Source organism: Lepisosteus platostomus, chromosome 9 (genome assembly GCF_059453375.1).
Source record: "Lepisosteus platostomus isolate fLepPlt1 chromosome 9, fLepPlt1.hap1, whole genome shotgun sequence".
Taxonomy (NCBI): domain Eukaryota; kingdom Metazoa; phylum Chordata; class Actinopteri; order Semionotiformes; family Lepisosteidae; genus Lepisosteus; species Lepisosteus platostomus.
In genome coordinates, this window is record NC_142619.1 from 39405463 (window position 1) to 39425635 (window position 20173).

The 20173-nt window shown below is 37.0% G+C and overlaps 1 protein-coding gene across 22 annotated transcripts in view; it reads right to left on the reverse strand.

Annotated features, from left to right (window-relative positions):
• Nucleotides 1-20173, reverse strand: part of LOC148654992 (membrane-associated guanylate kinase, WW and PDZ domain-containing protein 2-like) — a 395408-nt gene that overhangs the window by 21827 nt on the left and 353408 nt on the right. For all 22 annotated transcript variants that reach the window (XM_088644985.1, XM_088644983.1, XM_088644991.1 and 19 more), the window contains 5 exons: nucleotides 17766-18017; nucleotides 16098-16283; nucleotides 14343-14514; nucleotides 9952-10171; nucleotides 9159-9302 (listed from right to left, as the gene is read on the reverse strand). In XM_088644985.1, coding sequence (XP_088501111.1) covers nucleotides 9159-9302; nucleotides 9952-10171; nucleotides 14343-14514; nucleotides 16098-16283; nucleotides 17766-18017 — 974 coding nt within the window. The remainder of the gene's footprint in view (nucleotides 1-9158; nucleotides 9303-9951; nucleotides 10172-14342; nucleotides 14515-16097; nucleotides 16284-17765; nucleotides 18018-20173) is intronic.

A 20173-nucleotide genomic window follows, 5' to 3' on the forward strand; every position in this document is an offset into this window, starting at 1 on the left:
GTTTGTTCCAGACTCCCACACCCCTTGGTGTAAAGATTTGGCCCATTAAGTGTTTAGAATACAGGGTGCTCTATGACCAGACACATGGCCCTCTTAACTTAGGGTTTTGTATGCTTTCAAGTAACACTTGTTAATTAACTTTCCAGATCAATTAGATCAGTTGCAATTACAGTAATAATTAAAACAAAGTAAAAACAAAATACAAATCTTTCTAAATAATATTATGTTTATTTGAACACATTTATAATGAAAAAGAACTTGCCAGAATTTCTAAATCAATCAGAGTTAAAAGTACATGACTAAATTGTGACTATATCTAATAGACATTTTACTTGACTAAGAAGACTATGACTAAATCAAAAGCTGTTGATTAAATTAACATAGTAAGTCACACACATACAATTTAGTTACAAAGAAGGGGAGGCCATTTGACCCATCATGCTAGTGGATCTCACCCAGAAGTTTCGGGTGTTTCTCGAACGCTGCCTTAGAACTGGCAATGACATGGGTTAGCAGCTAGCTACAGTTTGTTACTACCATAATGTAATTGTATGTATTACATACATCTATGTATGTTTTTTCAGCCAAAAAAGATTAGATTTTTCTTGAAACACAGGCTGAACCACGGAATCAAGATATTACCTTGAGGCAGCTAATGGCCGCCTTGGCTTGCTGTACTGTGCTCCGGGGACCTTCTGGGTCCCTATGAACCTGAGTTAGGCAGATCTCCTCTAATTGGTAGTAATTCTCCTGTAAAGCATTGTTGAGCTTGTCAAATTAAGAATGGTTCTGACAGGTGCAAGTGCTGAAGAAATGCATGCAGAATCCTCATTCCCTTCATGCATTACAGGGGTCATAGCAATAAACTAAGACGATTAACATCTGGCTGTTTCAAATTGTCAGGGTATAAAAGAAAAGTAATTGTTGATTCCAAATTCTCAAATAAAAATTAATGGGACTCGGAGTAAATCAATAACAATTCATGCTGGACTGACTGAAAAGAGAGAGGAAAAACCCATCACCACTCAGAATTCATATTGTCTCCAAAATTTAGTCAAGGATATAAACCATGACAATGCCATATGTGAGCTGCTCAGGGGTATATTTATTTCTCATTTTAAATACATAATTTTATTGACAGGAATGTCAAAACTCTTTAGTGCAATCCAAAAGATGATGACCACATTTCTCACAGCGATTAGCTGTAATTGCTCTTCAAAAGTGTAACTTAGCTATACATGAGACAGCATTAAATGCAGCAGTTCTGAATGACATCTTTTATAGACAGTGAATAGAGTATGAGTGGGTGATTTTATTTAACTAAAGAGAGGGTGTATATGATAGATTTGCCATCATGACCAGAAAATGTGTCATAACTTGCACTTAACCTCATGTAAGAGAACAAAAGTAGGAACTGAACAGCGCACTAGTTCATGTTTAAGAGCTGTGTTACCATTCTGAAACGTTAGCAAAATTCATGGATTAATTACTATAATAAATGGCAAAGATTTTATTAATATAAGAAGTCAGTTAAAGGAATCAATTTTTGAAATCTAAAGAAATCTATCAGAAGACAAAACGCATGTCATTAAATGCTGAGCAAACACCTCCTCCTCCACACTCTGACCCTCCCGTCTGCGTGGAACAGGCTGAAGAGTGACTCATCTGTGAAGAGGACCTGATGCCACTGCTGACGAGTCCATCGCAGCCTCTGTCTGGCCCAAGCCACTCGGATGTGATGTCTAGGAGGTATCAGCAGAGGGCCTCTGACGGGTCACCTCGCTCTAAGGCCAGCAGCATGGAGCCTCACTGTCCTGTCACTGATGCGGGCATTGTGTTTGCTGGCAGTTTCAGCAGCAGTACGGGTGGCAGATCTGAAGCGATCTCTCAGATGGATCAGTCTATGTGTTGGTCATGCTCTCGTGTGGTCACTTGAGGGTGACCAGATTTTAGACGGTCATTTGTCTGCTTAAACCTTCTCTGCAGTCGGGGCACAGTGGATGGGCTTACTCCAAAGTGTCTGGAAACACTGGCACAGACATGCCTGCCTGCAGCATGCCAATGGCCCTCTCCCTTGCTCCTGGTGACATTCGAGGCATTATGGAATGCACAGCAAACTGACTAAGTGTGGCTTTTTTCTTGCAGTGACCTAAGCTTTGAATTATGGCCTTTATAAAGGTGACCTGATCAGGCATTGTTCCACCTGGACCTCGTTGGGTAAAAGTGTACCTAACGAGCTTTCGTGTGATTGGCAAGTTGCAATACCTCACTGCACAAGCTGTATTGCTGGTCAGAGGGCTTAAAACAAATTGACAACTTTTTGTGAACGTACATAAGCTATAACTGTAGTATTCTCATTCCGGAAAATGTTCCGTTTCTTTTTTCCATCAGTAAACAGTATACAGTATATTCAAATTTAGCATAACAACAAATATACAAAAAGGCATAAGGCATACCTTTATAACATACTGTACCTTTTATAACACACACCCAAAAATGCAGGATTCACTGATGTTCCTGTTTAAACATTACACTCACTTTGGATAGAGACAATCCAGTTTATTAATGCAGTTATTCTGCAACACCAAGAGGGAAACATCCAGGTATCTGCACAGAATCCCAAGATGGAGATCGCCTGTCATAAATCAACTGAAAGAGCCAGAGTGTCAGAAACCTGCCTTGTGGGGAGGCCACTACTCCAGATGGCGTCATGACTAATCACCACCTGTGACGGGTTAATGTAAGAATTGCTGTGGACACAGTTGCAATTCCCTCTTAAACCATGACAACTTAGCTAACTAAATATACAGCTGCAGCCAGTGCTGTCTGAACTGCAACTAGAACAAATGTAGCTGAAAGTACTGTACCTTCTCTTCTGGACTGTGTCTGGCCAAGTGTCTAATTCCAGTGTGTTTACATTCAGTGTTCACATTATAACCCTTGTGAAATCATCTTTATTCCAAACAAGCGTGTTGTCTTGAGAGCTTATTAATGTTGGTGTAATTGTATGAGACTGAATAATTACAAAGTTCTCCCTCAAACAACAGATTACTCTTTCCGACAACAACATTAAAGAAGCAAAGGAATTTCATAACCAACATTATCTTACTTTTATAACTAACCCCATCAGACCAACTTTACCAAACCAAACTTTACCGGTTTCTCAGTGCAGATAAGGATAAAAAACTCTTTACAGAAAAAATTGTTAACACATCCACTACCTCCTCTAATCCCGATCTAGTTGTTAGTGTACCTTCAGACCTTTCCTTTTCCCAGTATGAGCAAGCGCTTCTTAGCACAGGCCTCACTTTTGTACCAGTCCACAAGACGATGGACATCCCCCAAACACAAGTTGACCTCAACCACATTTACTGCAGGATCTGTCTTTAAGCAGATTTTGTTGATGACACCTCTTCATTGGCATCTGACAACAACGGGGTTATCAATGCATTAACAACATCAATCCTAAACAGAACTGTTGGACCCCGCCCCTTCCGGCCTTCTCCCATCAGTAGATTATTTCATTAATCAATGCAACAGCCAAGCTCCCAAGATCCTTTCCACACCCAGGAAACAGAGGTATAACGTCACCTAAGGAGAAATTTAGGTGCTCCAATCTCTCCGCATAAGAGTCGGTATTGTCATCCAACCAGCAGTCAAAGGCAGCGTTTTTGTTGTGTAGCAAAAACACCTACTGTATATATCAATGAAGCTGTCAGACAACTTACCAACACTTCTGCCTATAGTCCTCTATCTCAGGATCCTACTACTAACTACCAAAAGGAAGTGGTATCAACCACTTCGCTTCTTATCAGCAATAAGGAACTCCCCCAGGAGGCAAACCATCTCATCGTTGAACATCCTCAGGTACTGTATCTCAATTTTATCTCCTTGCCAAAATCCTAAGCTGAGTGTTATAGTCAATGTACTGTACATTGACAATATTATTTGTGTAACAGCAAGGCTTATTATTTAACTGTAACTTTGTACAGATAACAAATCTGGCACAACCTAGACTCCCTCATTCCAGTCTTTGGGAATATGTCTGAAATGGGCCAATTGGAAAAGCAGCATGTCCAGACTAACACAAACCACGAAATTGTAAATTGGGCCCATCTTGATAAATCCTCTAATGGAGTGTCCAATACTCAGTGCCTCTTTTTGTGCAACTCCAAAGAGAGGACTCATCTAGGTGGTGTCCTAGCTGGAAGTCTTCTCTCAATCATCAAGTTGACCAACTAGCAAAGTGGGGAAAATACACCATACCTGAAGACATCGTAGCCAATGATTGACAGTGATTACTGAACTTAAAAGGTATTTTAGGACAATTAAACCTTGGTCATTCTCACTTTCTCATGCTGAGTTCTTAATTGAACCTAATTGATCAGTTGACTGCAATTAACTTCAAAATGCACAAGAATACATTGAGTCAATATGCAAATAGAATTCTACCCAAGAATTTCTCTGCAACATGAGAAATATTGTGACTGTGAACCAATTGGAATTTCACCTGGAACTGGAATTAATACAGTTAGAGAAGAAGAGAATGGGACATGGCTGCAATGTACCAAGTTGTATGATATATAACTCTAGAGTTTCACAATAACAATAGTTATAATGTAAAACAATGTTTTACAGTCAATGTATTATAACAATGGTGCTATTAATGTCTTTGGTTTCATTGAGTGAATAATCAGCCATGCACATCAAAGCAGATTGACACATATACTAACACATATACTAATATTTTATTTTAGGTTGTTATGTATGTTTATTGTTGTATTAACAATATTGAATACCATATACCTTGAATCTGATATTGTTTTTTTAAATTGTTTAATTGATTCCTAGTACCCATAAAAACACCCTCAAATTACTGTTTTAATTTCTAATTGTTGCAGTAAATTCAAACCATCAGCCTTTGCAAATGATATCATTTTGTTAGCTCTTTATTTTATCCAATGGAGACTGTCACCGAAGCAGGTTAAATACAGTGGTTTCACTGAACTCTGCTTGAACTTGAACTTAACAACAATATACAGTAATTGCATTGTTTACCACTTCAAACAGAATTATATCTTTTCATCACAAGCTCTGGGAACTGAGTCCACTGGTATTGAGAAGGGAGTTGTGTAGTCTGATACTACACCATCTCTGACCTTGCTGAAATGAAAATAGCAATTCTCTGTTTAGCACTTCATTTCAGTGGAGTTATCACAGAGGCTGAAAATTGAGAAGTGAATCCTATATGCAAAGCCCCATATCATACATTTTAGTAATAAAGAGAAAATATTAATATCAAAATCATGCAAGTTTTACAATAAAACCACTCGTTAAAAATTGGGGGTAATTATAAAACTGCCTGGAGGTATTTAAGGAACTTTATTTAATAAAAATGCTGAACTGCTTGAGCTGGTTCTGCTGAACTAGGATTACAGATATACCTGTATTAGTTTAAGTGATATTTTCTGAAGACATTTATAAGTAGAGTGCCAAAATTGTAGTCATAAATCTTTGAGCACATCCTTTAAGCAGTGCTATTGACTATGCAAAGCTGTACAATAACCATCTTGTGGCACTGGTTCAGCTGTGCCGAAATTGATGTGTAATATTTTGCTTCAATATGTAAAACCTAACAGTTGCTGAGTTTAGAAGTCAAATGTAACTTGTCTTTTCAACTTGATTTTTGTCTGTAAAGCTGTGAAAACGTATTCGATAGATCTAAGAATAAATTCTATTTTCATAATCTACACAGAGTGAAAAAGTTGACAGATTTCCAGTCTAAATTTGTGAAGGAAGGTTAATTTAAGACATGTCCCTTCAAAAATGTGACTTGACTAAAAGTGAGAAGAAATAACTGTGGATATCACATTACTGATTGAAAGAAGTATATCTGTATAAGAAACAGCAGAAATGTATACAATATGTATAGACATCTTTATTATTATTACTTTTGCTACTTTAAATACAATAAACTAGTATAAATACTCTGAATTTGGAAAACCAATATATGAAATGTACAGTAAATAGGTTAATTTTCCACTGTTCTTATTTAAAAAAAGCAAAGAATCATATCCATCTATGAGGGCAGATCTCTATATCTACAGTATGTTATATTCAACAGAAAACGCACATACAGTAATGTGAAAAATAATCAAATAAACTGAAAGAAAATTAATTCTAAAACCATACAACACAATCAAAATGCCAGACCAGAATACTGTGTACCAGAATACTGCCAGACCAGAATACTGTGATCAATTTTGGTAAGGGGCTAGATTCCTGGTCTAAAAATAATCCACAAGGATATGATTCTAATAAGTGTCGGAAACAGTAAGGAATCGGTTCCTATTTCCAAAATCCTGACAGCAGGCAATACATTTGAATAATAAACTTTGTTTTGCCTCTTGAAGATCTACAGTTCTATTCAAAGTAAATGCTCTTTGAGCTGCTACAATAATTTCAGAAAATTGAATTTATTAAGACTTTGTGACTTTTCTCACTCTGAATTTGCCACGGGAATGGGTGAACTAAGTACTGTAGATAGTAACACTACTAACTTTATTCTACCCAATCCAAGTAACTCTTGGCCAGGTACAGTATTTGTGCTTGCACATGACATATTTTGGTAAGAGTAGAAAGGTAGTTAAACCTAGCTTTGAATCAGTGATTGTCATGACTGTGGAGCTTATTCTGCAAAGCAAACAAAGAATTCTTCTTTAATTCTCCCACATAGACAATGTATAATTCAATTAACAGGTTTAAGGGGAATCTTGGGATGCTCATCTTGAAAATGAATACCAAGTTCAGGATCAGTCAAAGGGTTTTATACTCTCTCAGGGAGAGCCCAAAAGCAAGTCAAAACTAATTTGGATGGATATTGCCAGGATAAGGTCTGTTGGTAGATGCTCGGTTTACTGCATGCAAGCCACAATTTATTACTCATGGCTGTAACTGTCCAATGCCTGACACTAAAGAGGTTTGTCTTCTTATTGCTAACACAAAAGAAAGAGACCGTCTGTGCAAATGTCTGGGAGGAGATATGTGTGGTCTCTACAGCTCCTAGGTCACTGTCAGATTACCATTAACAGCCAGCTGAAATGATCGACAGTAATAATAACAACAATTTTGTTTGCACTGCACTTGTACATACAGTCCACTGAATCTTTTCTAAACTGGCTTCTCCACTAATACAGTCCTACTGTAAGAACATGATTTGTCTGTTAGACAAACAACTTAGGCAATTTAATTTTTGCCAAATTAGAATTTACCAATTTACGGAGAACACTTTAGATTAAAAAGCAATTAACATTCTGCTCTTATCTAGGCAATGTTTTTTTTTCCTAAACAGCCGCAAAGTGCTTAATAACTTATACAGTAGCTTCACCCAATTAAAATGAAAAAAGAGAGTGGTCTTGTGATTTGTACTCATTTAATTCCCTGTTGTTCTGAGGAACATGGCTTTTTAAAGTATAAACATGTTCTAGGCACCCATGGCACTTTGTGTAATGAAATGCCTCCTAGTCCTAAATGCATTTTCCTAATTTGTACTCATGTCAGCTGGCCTGTGTATCATCATTGATACTCAAATGATACCTTGGTTCTCTTTGGTAAATTTAAGGTTATTGGATAACACTTGTATTGAATCCTTTTTTGATGTACTCTGTTCAAGATTAAAATTTGTTAACTCTGGGTTTGTGGAAATATAACAAGAAATTCCATTATGGTCAGAACTCAAACTAAGCAATCAATTCTTTTAGAATATTTAAAAAAAATAAAGTACTATATAACTCATCTTTTTGAGAATGTAGATGGAATCATGCCAGTATCTTATTAGCAGTCTGCTAGGTTATGAAGTAGGGCAGTATGTTTTATTTATTTCACTGTGCCAGTGGGTTCTTTTTAAGTTACATTACCTCTGTCAGGCTAATTACAAATAAAAAATGTATAGACTTCCCAAATGTTTTAAACAAAGAGCTCTAAATCTCAGTGACCCTGGGGTGGAATGCTTCATTTCTATTGGCGTGAAAGTGACGGTGGGGGGGTTAATTAGCACTTTGCCTTTTGAAAGTATTTAAAATATGAGCTGCGTGAACATTAATCAGACAGATGTGCCTTGAGCTACAAGAACTATAATGTTAAGTATAAAGTTTTAACCTTTGGGGTTCAATGAAATCAACAGATTTGTGTCCAAGATAAGCTGAGCAAATGTACTGCCTCCTAGGCAAAATGGGAAAGATGAAAAGCCAGAAGATAGAGAGGCGTAGTTTACCCCACATCTTTGTACTCTGACAACCACAACCTGCAGGGCTTTTCGAAATGTAAATTCATTTTATTTTAGTGCTAAACATAGTGAAAATTACATTTGTCAGTGTGGATTGAAAGGTGAAAGTTCAGTTATTATGTTGTCATTTTGCTTTGAGAGGTGAAACAGTGTCATTTACACTAGAAATTACATGAAGTGCATGGCTGCATCTTAGCGTGGGAAGGTATGTCAAACATACAGTAAAGCAGAAAACCAGTAATGCTGAATTGCCCCTTTGGTGCAGGGACCAGTGCACGACAGCCAAAAGTCCAAAAACATCAAACATCACAAAATAAATCCCACACATAATGAGCTATTTTATTAAAGCAACAACTTCAGAACAAGCGTTAACTTTCAGTTGCACCAGTGACTTTCTTTAAAATAACCAGCATTAAAAATAACACACATTAACTGACATTAGTTGACAGCAGTTAAAGCTCCCTCTAGATACACAAGCATTAGGTTACATACTGTATACAAACAACAATGTCATAATCACTGAAACTATGTGAAAGTGAATTTACAACCAAGATCAGGGGGCATGGGGCCATAACAAAGGTTGTAGGAGTATGGAACAAATTACCTAGCTATATTGTCTAAGCTGATACCCTGGATTCTTTATAAAAATGGCTGGATAAGATCCTTGAACTAGTTACCTATAATTAAATGGGCTAGATATGCCGAATGGCCTCCTCTCATTTGTAGTTTTTGTGTTCTTTTGTCACCATTCAAAACTATTTACACCTAAACTTTGGATCGTTAGATGCACAGATCTCAATATAAGACAGTATCTTAAACTCCAGGAAAATAAAAGCTAAATATGCATTAAAGATGGGAAATGACTGTCTCTCACCCTCATTCTCCCATTACGTATTGCAGGCCCATCTTCTGCCAGTCTGAGCACAAACAGGTCCATCTTATACTCTCGTCCTCCACGGATACTGAATCCAAAGCCTTTCATACTCTTCTCCAGCTCAACTGTGAAATAGTCGAAGTCCTTAAAAAAACACAAAGTGTGATACAGAAACCTGCAAGTACTGTTTTATAATCTAAAACTTACAGTATATTGCACAATGTCTACGCAGCCAATATGTTATTTTAATAAGAAGATACATTGTTATTGCTTTTAATCATAATTTGTTTCTCATGTGCACTATTCTGTCTTCCTATTTTCCAGACTGCCAGAAATGCAGGTGGTTTACAGATAGCTCTTGTTAGGCTCTCTCCAACATATTAAAATTCTAGCCCAGTTTCAGGCTTCCACAGCAGTGACCCAAGATGGTTTAAAAACTAATTGAGTCTCAAGGGCTAACACTATTTAAAACATGCTGTAAAAGGCCTTCAAATATCCTTTATACATTTAATTTCTTATAAATTTGCTATATTTCCATTAATTATTTATGCTTCTATTAAAGACAGTTAAGTTGTATCAGGCTACAAAATAATTATGGATTGTAATCCCCACTAGATAGGAAAGGCTTTCACATACAGCAAATGAGAGTGTTCAAGCATCCATTTGTCAAGCCATAAATTCTACATTTGCTTTCAACTGCCTTTTTCTATATTTGTGTACTAAAACATGGATTGCATGCCTCTTGCATTACTGAAGTCATATGTGACCTCCCAGTTTGTAAGTGCCACCTTACCTGTGGTTGCCTGTAGTCTGGTATTGGAAACTGTCGAGCATCTGGGGAATGCTGGCGGTAGTCGAGGAGCGGAGGGTGTCGATAGTCTAAAGTGGGTGGCTGTCGGTAATCTGCTACTGGAGGATGCCTGTAGTCCACAGGGGGCTGCCTGTAGTCTGTGAATGGGGGCTGTCTGATGTCTGGCTTCACATCTTGCCTTGCTTTTACTTCTGATCTGTAACTAAGAAGAAAGGAAAAAACAAAAACAAATCTTAACTTGCTGAGAAATATTTTGTTAGTACATGGCAGGAGATGGGTGTTTTGGCGTTTGCTATGTAACACAATTACAGTTACTCAGCTTTCATTGAAAACTGCACAGGCTAACTGGAAAGGTTCATTTTGTTCTGCAGACCCCCCTGGATGTCTTATTTCCCTGACATTTTCCTTCATCCCTGGGGCAGCCATGCAAGCTAGCACAGGCCATATGAAAATCTTTTCACTGGAGGTTGTATAAATCTTTATCCTTGATGGACAGAAAATATAAAACCCAGTAAACTTTCAATCAGCTGCTGTTCTGAAATACAGAAATCCTCTTCTCCAGAGTCATTACTGCCCACGAACTGGCAGATTGACAGTGGTGAAGAACTTGTCCTTTACTGTTGCTTAGTTGAAGTGTTAAACGTAAAATAGTAAAATATGCAAGAAAGAAAACAAGCTCATGTTACTTTCCCTTCAGGATTGATTTTGTGAGCAAATTCAGCAATAAAAGTTTTCTAGATTTAAAGGGGCTTTTTACTGCAAATTAGCTTTCAGGCTTGTTTAAGCACTTAAAGTTATCAAATGAAATTGCCACATTCGGCTTCTCATTAATCAACTCACTATCAGCAAGGCAGTGCTTAAATCTTAATTCAGAACGTACACTTGTAATTGCACTAGCCTTCTACTTTTATGGTACAAGCATAAAATAGAGCTGTCAAACCAAAGTCTGAAGGTTCTCCTACAGATGCAGGGAAATTGCAGGGATTTTTCACACAATGAATTTTCATCACTGTTTACAAATCATATGATACAGTAAAGAGGCATGGGATGCTGTAATGGGGTTTGTAAATCAAAAACAAAGAGGAGTAAACTAATATAGGAAAAAAAATAAAAATGCAGATGAAAAAATTCTGATACACCCTTACATACAATATACAATATTGGACAACACCGTTTACAATAAATCATTTGGTATACAGCATAATGTGTTGTAAGAAGCAGTAGATGGAGACAAAATGGAGATTCTTGTCTGAACCACATTCCCCAAAGAACAATGGGGAATGGCCTGCCATCCTCCTTCACCTGACCAATTGTTGGAAGACAAGTAGATGACATACAGTATAAGAACCGGGAAACAGAGGCCCTTAAACAGATGCCAACCTTTGCTATCTGCTGCACCAAAGGGAGAATGAAGCAAAGAGGTGGCTTTCAGACAAGCCTGTAAACACATGTGAGATTTTGAGAAAGATTTTTTTTGCATTTAGAAAAGTGACTTTTATGGATGCCAGCAGGCAGCTTAGCCTTTAGAGGGACATTTGAAAAAGTGAAGCTAGAGATTGAACAAAGCTAGGATCTATTTTGTGACTGGACTTTTATTTTCTGGAACAGTAAATAAAAAATAATGCTTTTTCTTTACAGCTGTATTTTGTGTGTCTGTTTTACCCAGACGTCCCTGCTTGATTAATGAAGATTGCCAGGTTGCTATTCACTTGATTGAAAGTGGCCAGCATTTGAGAAAGTTGCCGGGAGAATGAGATGTTCTGCTTCAGCAACTGGCAAACTAGACTAGATAAGTCAAAATACAGTACTGGCTTTGTGAGGAGTAGATCACAACCTGGAAGGTTATACAGTAACACTTGAGTCTTGCATCTATCTGCAGTGTTTATAGCATGAGAAATTCCTAAAAGACTTAACCCATGCCTTATCAGAATGATGATGGTAATGTTCACATTATCACCATTTTCTGTGGGCCAGAGAACATGTTTTATTTACATGAGTCATGTTTTGCATTGACACCCTGAAGGAAAGACAATGTTTGGAGATTGTGGTGGTGAGCTCTATTCTGACTATTGCATTGTTGTAGCTAACCAATGGGGGTTATGGAAGATGTATTTGTGTAGGGGGAATCCCTTTAACACAAGTCTGCATTTGCAATTTTCCAGACGCCTTGGGCAACTGTTGAAAAACTTGTTAATGGCCTATAAACAGCATCAGTTTCCTTAAGTACATTTGGTACTTAAGACTCTGGAGGTTTGTTAAACTTAAGTGATATGAGTACTTGAACACCTCTGCCTATTCTGTATTATTAATATTTAATACAGAACTTTCTTTCAGTAGCCCAAGGCATGTTGTTGATTTCATTCGTAGTAAAATGTCTAAATAAAATATCAATGTAATAAATCAGACTTTTCCCTTTTATTGTCTAGAATACTTTTTACTTCATCATTCACTATACTTTTGCTGTTTTAATATTGAAGATTTTATTTTTAACCTCAATGAAATATCCCTTTCCATCTCTCCTTGTTTTTGTAATATGCCTGATTTCTTTTCTTTAACTTTTAATTTCCAAAACTTCAGAGTTCCTTGTACGGTGCATACAGTAGTATGTGGGTGTTTAACTGGTCAAATTTACATGAGTCATGCCGATGAGCTCTAATAAGGACATTTCTGTGGCTGCGAACATTGATTTGACATAGGCAAAAATCTGAATTATAAGTTGTAAGATGATTCTGTCTCCCAAGTGTTGAACTGTGGCTAAAGCTAATTAATAGGCAGACCCATAATTCATAGAACCAACATATTTAAAAATATGATAAGCTTGGAGGTATTCCTTGTAAAATATGTAGGTTTTCACTTGTCAGAGCTATCTGTATTAAGCTGATGGGCCCTAATAAGGGGATATATATTTTGGATATGGATTAAATATTTTTGGCATCTTTATGATTAATTGATCCTGATTGACAGTGATACATTCAAAATCAGCCCTTTAGTGAGGGAGTTGCAATGATTTTACTTGTTAAATGTCAAACCTGGTGCAAATCAAGGAAAAAGAAACACAGAACCCAATATATACTCCTATATTCCTATCAAGATAATAACACCTTTGTGCCACTGGCAATCTTCCCAAGATTGATAGAGAGGCCAAGTAGGATGGTCTGGACAGGAGTGTGTGGTAGCTATAGAACTCCATTTGTAGTGACTGATGGCAACCTGACAGGAGGGTGCTGAACCGATCAAGTCCTGGGACCTCACTTTTTTAGCAGCACAACACATGTCTTTATGATGGCTGTTCTGCAGGATGAAATTGTGGATGCTCCACTCATCTCTAATTAATATTTGTGGGATGAGGTGGGGGTGATGTGAAATTTAAGGCTCAGAGATCAATGTGCTGACACATGCCTGTCCAGGATCTACAAGAGGAGTGACCCAGTACCCCACACGATAACTCGTACAAGAAATATGCCTGATAAACAAAACCATGTTGGTTTAGAAATGATATTGACGCTCTCTACCGGCACAGTAATGGTAAATAATTAAAATATCAATAAGAACTTGCTGATGGAACACTGCAAATAAAAATATATATTTACACGATTCCTTCGATTTTATCATTAAATAAAACAATAAAAACAAATGCACAAAACTGCCTCCGAACACAAACTGCTGAATTAAAATTTACACAATACCCCTTGCACAAAAGAAATAGAAAATTGAAAGATCTCTGCAACTTCACAAGTGAGAATGAGAAATGGGTGCCTTTGTGACTTGCCCTTTGCTTCAGCCGTTTGAATACTGTATGCTTATTAAAATTCAGTGGGTTTTCAAAGTATTTCGGGAATCCTTTAACTTTTTTCAGTCAACTACCCTTTACACCCCTGGCATGATACAATGCTTTGCAAATATGCAAACCCTATAGATGAAAGTGATCATAACACTGAACATATTCTTAATCATGAGGTCCTTTCCACAATTCTACTGTATACTTTTGTAATATGTTCTGTAGGATATTGTGGAATCCACATCACAGCGACCTGGAGGTGGCCTAATTCATCCCTACCCACTAATTCTCTGGTTCTAGTGATCTGAATATGCACACTGTAACAGGGAAAGCCACTGGAATGATGGCTCATTAACCAACCAATCTGAGTAGAACTGAAGTGCCAGATGAACACTGTAATAATGTTAACATATGGAAATAAGTAAGATGGATACCATGCGATGCAGTGCTGATTCTGATCATGAAAAAAAAAACTTTCTCTAAGAGAAAGCAGAGAAGTAGGTTACTGTTACTATATAAAGTATTTAAATCAGGACTCTGAGTTTTTTCCTTTTGAAATACTCGGCATGGATGCCATGCTGCATTACTTACTTACCTGCTGTCGTGGCCTTGCAGCTGTGGAGGAGGGGCTGGTGCTTGTGTGACAGGGCTCTGCTGGGCAACAGGGCTGGGCTGGGCTACAGGACTCTTCTGGTTGATGGGGCTGTGCTGCTGGGCCATGGGGCTCTGCTTCTCTGAGCTGGCTGCTGAGGCTGGGCTGTTCAACTCTGTAACACAGGCACATTTCACTTCAGAAACGCAGGAATGAGCACATACACCTTTCAACCAATCACAACTGATTTTGAGATAGGGGAATCTGATGTACTTCCTTGACGTATTCTACGGAAGTGAAAATGGAAATTTTGAATTTTGAAATTCTTTAAAAAAATATCCATCGATTTTCAAACCTATTCTTCAAATAAAGGATTGCGCAGGAGCTGGAGCCTATCCCGGCAAGCAATGAGAGCAAGGCAGGATACAGTACACCCTGGAGGGGACACCAGTTCATCACAGGGCAGAAGAAAACACACATAGACCCACACACATGCACTCACACCCAAACCACATTTTCCAGAAGCCAGTTAACCTACCATGGTTCTTTGACTATAGGAGGACACCAGAGCACCTGGAGGAAACCCATGTGAACATAGGGAGAACATACAAACTCCACACAGATAGCACTTTAGGTATGGAATTGAACCCAGGGCCCCTGCTCTGTGAGGCAGCAATGCAAACCACTGTGCCATCATAATATTACAAGCATTATAGAATGAATTAATCTGATTACAATGATAATAACAAGTGAGACTACAGCAGATTTCCCCAAACAAAATTTTCTTTGAACCCACAAAATAGATGTATACAAATAATGATTACTTTGACTTTAATTTCTGACAAATACCTCCCTTATGATAAAACACTATTACAATCCTATCAGTATTAATTGATTTCTAAATTCTTTAAAGGCATCCCTGTAATAATCTTCATTGTATAATTATTGGATAATTTTGAAAACAAAATAAGATTAAAATCAAGATTTTTCTGATTGTTGATTCTCAAGCATATCACCATACCCTTCTTAGCAGAAGTGAAAATTATCCTACTGAGCAGTCAAAATCCATCCAACTAGAGCAGTAATTACTTATCTAGGTCACATACATTTTTACAACAGTAGATTATGATACTCAGCTCTGGTCGGCTATGGAAATTAATGTATTGAATATGTAAATAAAGCAAGGGGATCATTCAAATAATGATATTTCATGTATATTTTTAAGTGGGCTCAGTGCAAAACCTTTTTTTAAATCTTTTTCTTTATTTTCCTTTACAAATAAAATCCAAACCTTTTATGGAAGGCACTGAAAATTAGAAACTATCATTTGTACTGCAAAACAGACTCGACTGGAGCTAAAAAAATGTTAAAAAATAACATGACCAACTTAATGAAATAAAATTTAAAAAGAAAGAAAACTAACAACAAATATTCAACATTATAAATGCCACATTTTTATTTAGTGTCGACCTACAGTATTTACATTATTTTTCCCACAACTTTAAGTTTCACTCAATATCTATAAAAAGGTAAACAACACATGTTTTGCAACATGATAGCAACTATTACTTTCAGTGATAGTGTGGGCATAACAGTTTTGATTAAATTAATAATAACAATCCTCAAGATTTCCATAACACTCCATGTATTTCAATACATTAGAATATAAGGTACAAGAATACCTACTGTAAACTGAAACACCAAGTCTGTGCTCTCACATGAAAATTGAAAAAAAAAAAAATCCAATAGATGACTCACCTTCCTGAGGGATGATACGCAGAGTCACACTCAGGCCAGCATCCTTAATCAATTTCACAATGTCGGCATGAGGCATGTTAATGATGGACTGGCTGTTCACCGCCAGGATCCGGTCTCCCACTTTCAGCTTCCCGCAGCGGTCTGCTGGGCTGCCTTCAATTATCCTTCCAATTTTGTGGGGCACAGCTTGGGAGGACACAAGCACTTGAGAGCACACTGACAGACCTGAAGCACTAGCTATTCTTTTGCTGCTATTCATGAAAAGCTTTCTGACTCGGGTATTAATGATTCAGTGAAAAAAACAGAAAAAGTAACGATCTCTGATGCAAAATGTTTACTCAGAGCAACAGAAGCATTTTCAACAGATTGTGAATATTCAGACAAAAAAATACACTGAAATGTAGCTGTCTTCTTTAATATAATCATTCTGTCTCAGGTGTCTGTTTTCCCAGTTTGCACTCTTCCTCTGTTTAAGATGTAGTGTGTTCTCTCAGTAGTTGACATATTTTTTTTTCCTGTTCAGCTTAAGATAAAATACTTTAAGGGGAAATGACAAAATGAGGACTGAAATATTCACCAGCTTGCAGCTGCTTATTTAGAAAAAGGACAAAAATATTCCATAGATAATAGGGCAATACATTTAAAATTACTGCAGGATCAGTTGTATTTTGCTGTATCTTACTTGAACTTGTTAGAATATAATTGTAATCAAAGCTTTTAAAAGAGTTACCAGAAGACATTGCTGCTAGAAGCTGCTTGGCCAGCTTGAAGGAAAGATATTTCCTAATATCTTCCTGCTCATGCCCTTTGATAAAGCAGATAATCAACAGGTCCATCTATCAACTACAAACCTACGTTTTACACAGAAGACCTGTTTCAGAGAGCTCTTACAGGCATTGTTGGTTACACTGTATACTCTCCTGGCTTGGGTCAGACAGCACCAATTAGTATGCCTAACTTATTAAGACCCAGGTCTTTGCTGCAACACAATTACCTGCATGGTCTTGAAAACCTTATCGTAGCTAATTGGAGTTTATCACACTTCTCAGTCACCTACATGAAAATGAGGGCAGGCAATGGCACTTGGGAACAGAACATGCACACAGACACTTCTTCATAGCATTTTAACTCCTGGGCTTCAGCCAATTTTTGAAAGGTGCTTGGCACATAATGGAACAAAAAGCAGAGAATGTCCTACTTTGTTCAAGGTGAAAAGGAAACTAAGACTTTAGATAACTTGTGAACATGTCAGAAATACATAACTCACAATTAGAGAAAAAGGGTACTAGCAAAATACTATTATCATCTGTACTGTTATTATACAACTTCTATGGGTTATTTCATATTATTAAGGAAGATATTATAATTACGTAGCCGGAAACAGACCTCTTTATAGACCAATGAGTGGGTGGTTTGGTTTAGGTCTCAGAAACTGCACTTGGGAGCTGAAGTAAGCAAGTTTAGGGTCTAGCGGGGGTCTAGCACTAACCTTCAACATCTTCACACCTACCCCTACGTACAGTAGAAGCTCTTCATACAGTATATCTCTGGTGTGTGACAGGCGTCACAAAATGCTATATGCAACAAACTAAACACTTTATGGGGAAATCAATACAGAATTAAGTAGCCACATAATACTAGCATATGTACAAAAACACTCTGACTTACTGATGGTAGAACCAGACTCAGGTCGATTCAACGAACTTATGATGACAAAGCCAAAGCCCTCATTCTCTTTGCGATGGATAACAACATCATTGGTTTGTAGACTGTGGGATACGAAGCCCTCTGGAGATGAAGTGCCAGCAGTGGGCTGATGTGTATTGTTGGGAAAGGTGGTTGCAGTGAAGTCACTTCTGGGAGAGCTGTGCTGTGTGGAGACAGACCCAGGGCTCCTGCCATTCTCTGGACATGGCTCACCTGAAAAAAATTAAATGGTGTGTTTCACTGCAGAGCCACTATTAACGTTGACCAAAAGCCCTGTGACATGATATGATATATGCTCTTTTTTTCCTTCTTAACTGGATAGTTTATCTACAAACTCTAGAAAGGACAAACTAGAAATAACAAACTCTAGTCAGGACTATACAGTATAACACAATAAAAATTAATCTTCAAGAGTACTGCATACACATAAACCAATGGACATGCATGTAAAAATAAAACTATTGGTAAAATGAAAAAAAAAATGCATTTAGTTCTGATTGGGGGTGTGTGGAGCAATGTAGCAAAGTTTTCATTTCTGAATTAGATTACACTACTCAGAAGGCTTTGGACAAAGGCCAGAGCTATTGCCTAGCTTTCTATGGGCTAAGAGGCAAGAAGGCCATGGGTAAGGCAAAGGGCATTTTAAATGATTTACTCAGGTTAGTTAACATCACTAAATCTTGAGGACAACACTATTAAAGAATAAAGTCAACAGTGACTAGATTCCTAGGGAGGTTTTTAGTCAGCCTCCAAAGGAATTGACCACAGCACAAATTACATTAAGATAGAGAAAGGAGAGTAAGAAAATGAAAGAAGGATGCTGAATGGGCTCTAACCAGTCCAGGAACCATTTTCTGACTAGACTATCTGAGCATTATTATAAGAGAGCGTGCAGTGTTATTATAAGTAATTATTCCATATTGTGAAATCCTTAGGGTAAAAACATTCTCTTTAATTTCTGTAAATTTGTGTTTTTAGGAACAGAGATTAAGTCCTGATTAATATACATTGTTATTACATCACATGTTTTCTCTCTTTGCCCTATTTTAATTTTTGTTATTGAGTATTTGGATTATAGGAGAAGTCTGGATTACATAAATCAGTTAGGAATTAGGCTCTGATTGCAAATAGTTGTTTTAGTGAAGTTGCTGTGTCAGAATGTAATTATTGTGTAGTTGTGTTAATTATTGTCAAGATATACCTGTTTGTCCTGTCAAGTTTAAGCCTTAATTATTTGTTTTAATCAAATCTGTTGTGGAGAATACAAAATATACTGTACGTCTTGCATAACACTCTGGTTATTTCCTGACCTGCTATTTTTGTTACAATATAAAATAAGAATATGACACCAAAAAGTCTATTTTTTTTTACATTAAGCACCACTCTTACTTACAGCAGGGGGAGCTGCATCACAGCTTCAAATACAACAGTAATCACATCCCTATCAATCATGCACCAATAAATGTGAACAGGTGATCTTAACAGAATAAACCACATGGAGCTAAGATCCAAATAAATTATGGCTTTCAAATAAATACTTTCAAGTATGCTAATAGACTTGCAAGCAATGCCCCAAAAGTAAACGTTATGAAGATGTTGAATTATTTCAAGAAGCTAGTGATTATGAAAATTAATAATTTAAGTTTGATGTGTATATACTGTAGAAGGTCAGAAATCTTTCAGTGATGCGATCCAATGATGGCATGATACAATTCATTTGTGGTTTTCAATTTCAATCCAAAAGTAAACTTTATAGCTAGAGACAAAAGAAGAATCCATTTCCCTCCTGTCATGTCTTTACAGGAGAAAAATTCTGATAACTGGAACAGATGAAGAAAGAAAATTGCCTGGCTGCCTGTCACAAGCCAGGGGCTAATCTAAAATAAAGTATTAGGTCTGAATAATTACTTAAAGTATATACCATGTGCTCATTACACAATGAATAACTCTCATCACTGGAAAGAAAAATAGGAAAACTGATTAATCTAAAATAAATGTGACTGAAATGTTTGATTCCTTCTATGTGAAAATAGATTCCTTTGTAATAATAACTGTAAGAAGAATTTATTCTTGCAAAGCAATTTACAATATGATTAGGGATGTTAGATGTCCACACAATCATACACAAAATCACTAATGTTACAAAACAATGACATGAATATACCTCTAAATATCAATCAAAAAAGAGCCAAAATATAATGCAAAGAGCAAGTGATTTTCTTTGTGGACTAATCTGCATTGCGAATGATCTGTCAACCCAACCTCTTTCATTGTGAATGATTTAATGTGCAATTTATGTTAATTTTATATTTATTCTCTCTGGGTTACACATTGTCAACTTGATTTTAACTGACGACCACAATTTAGTT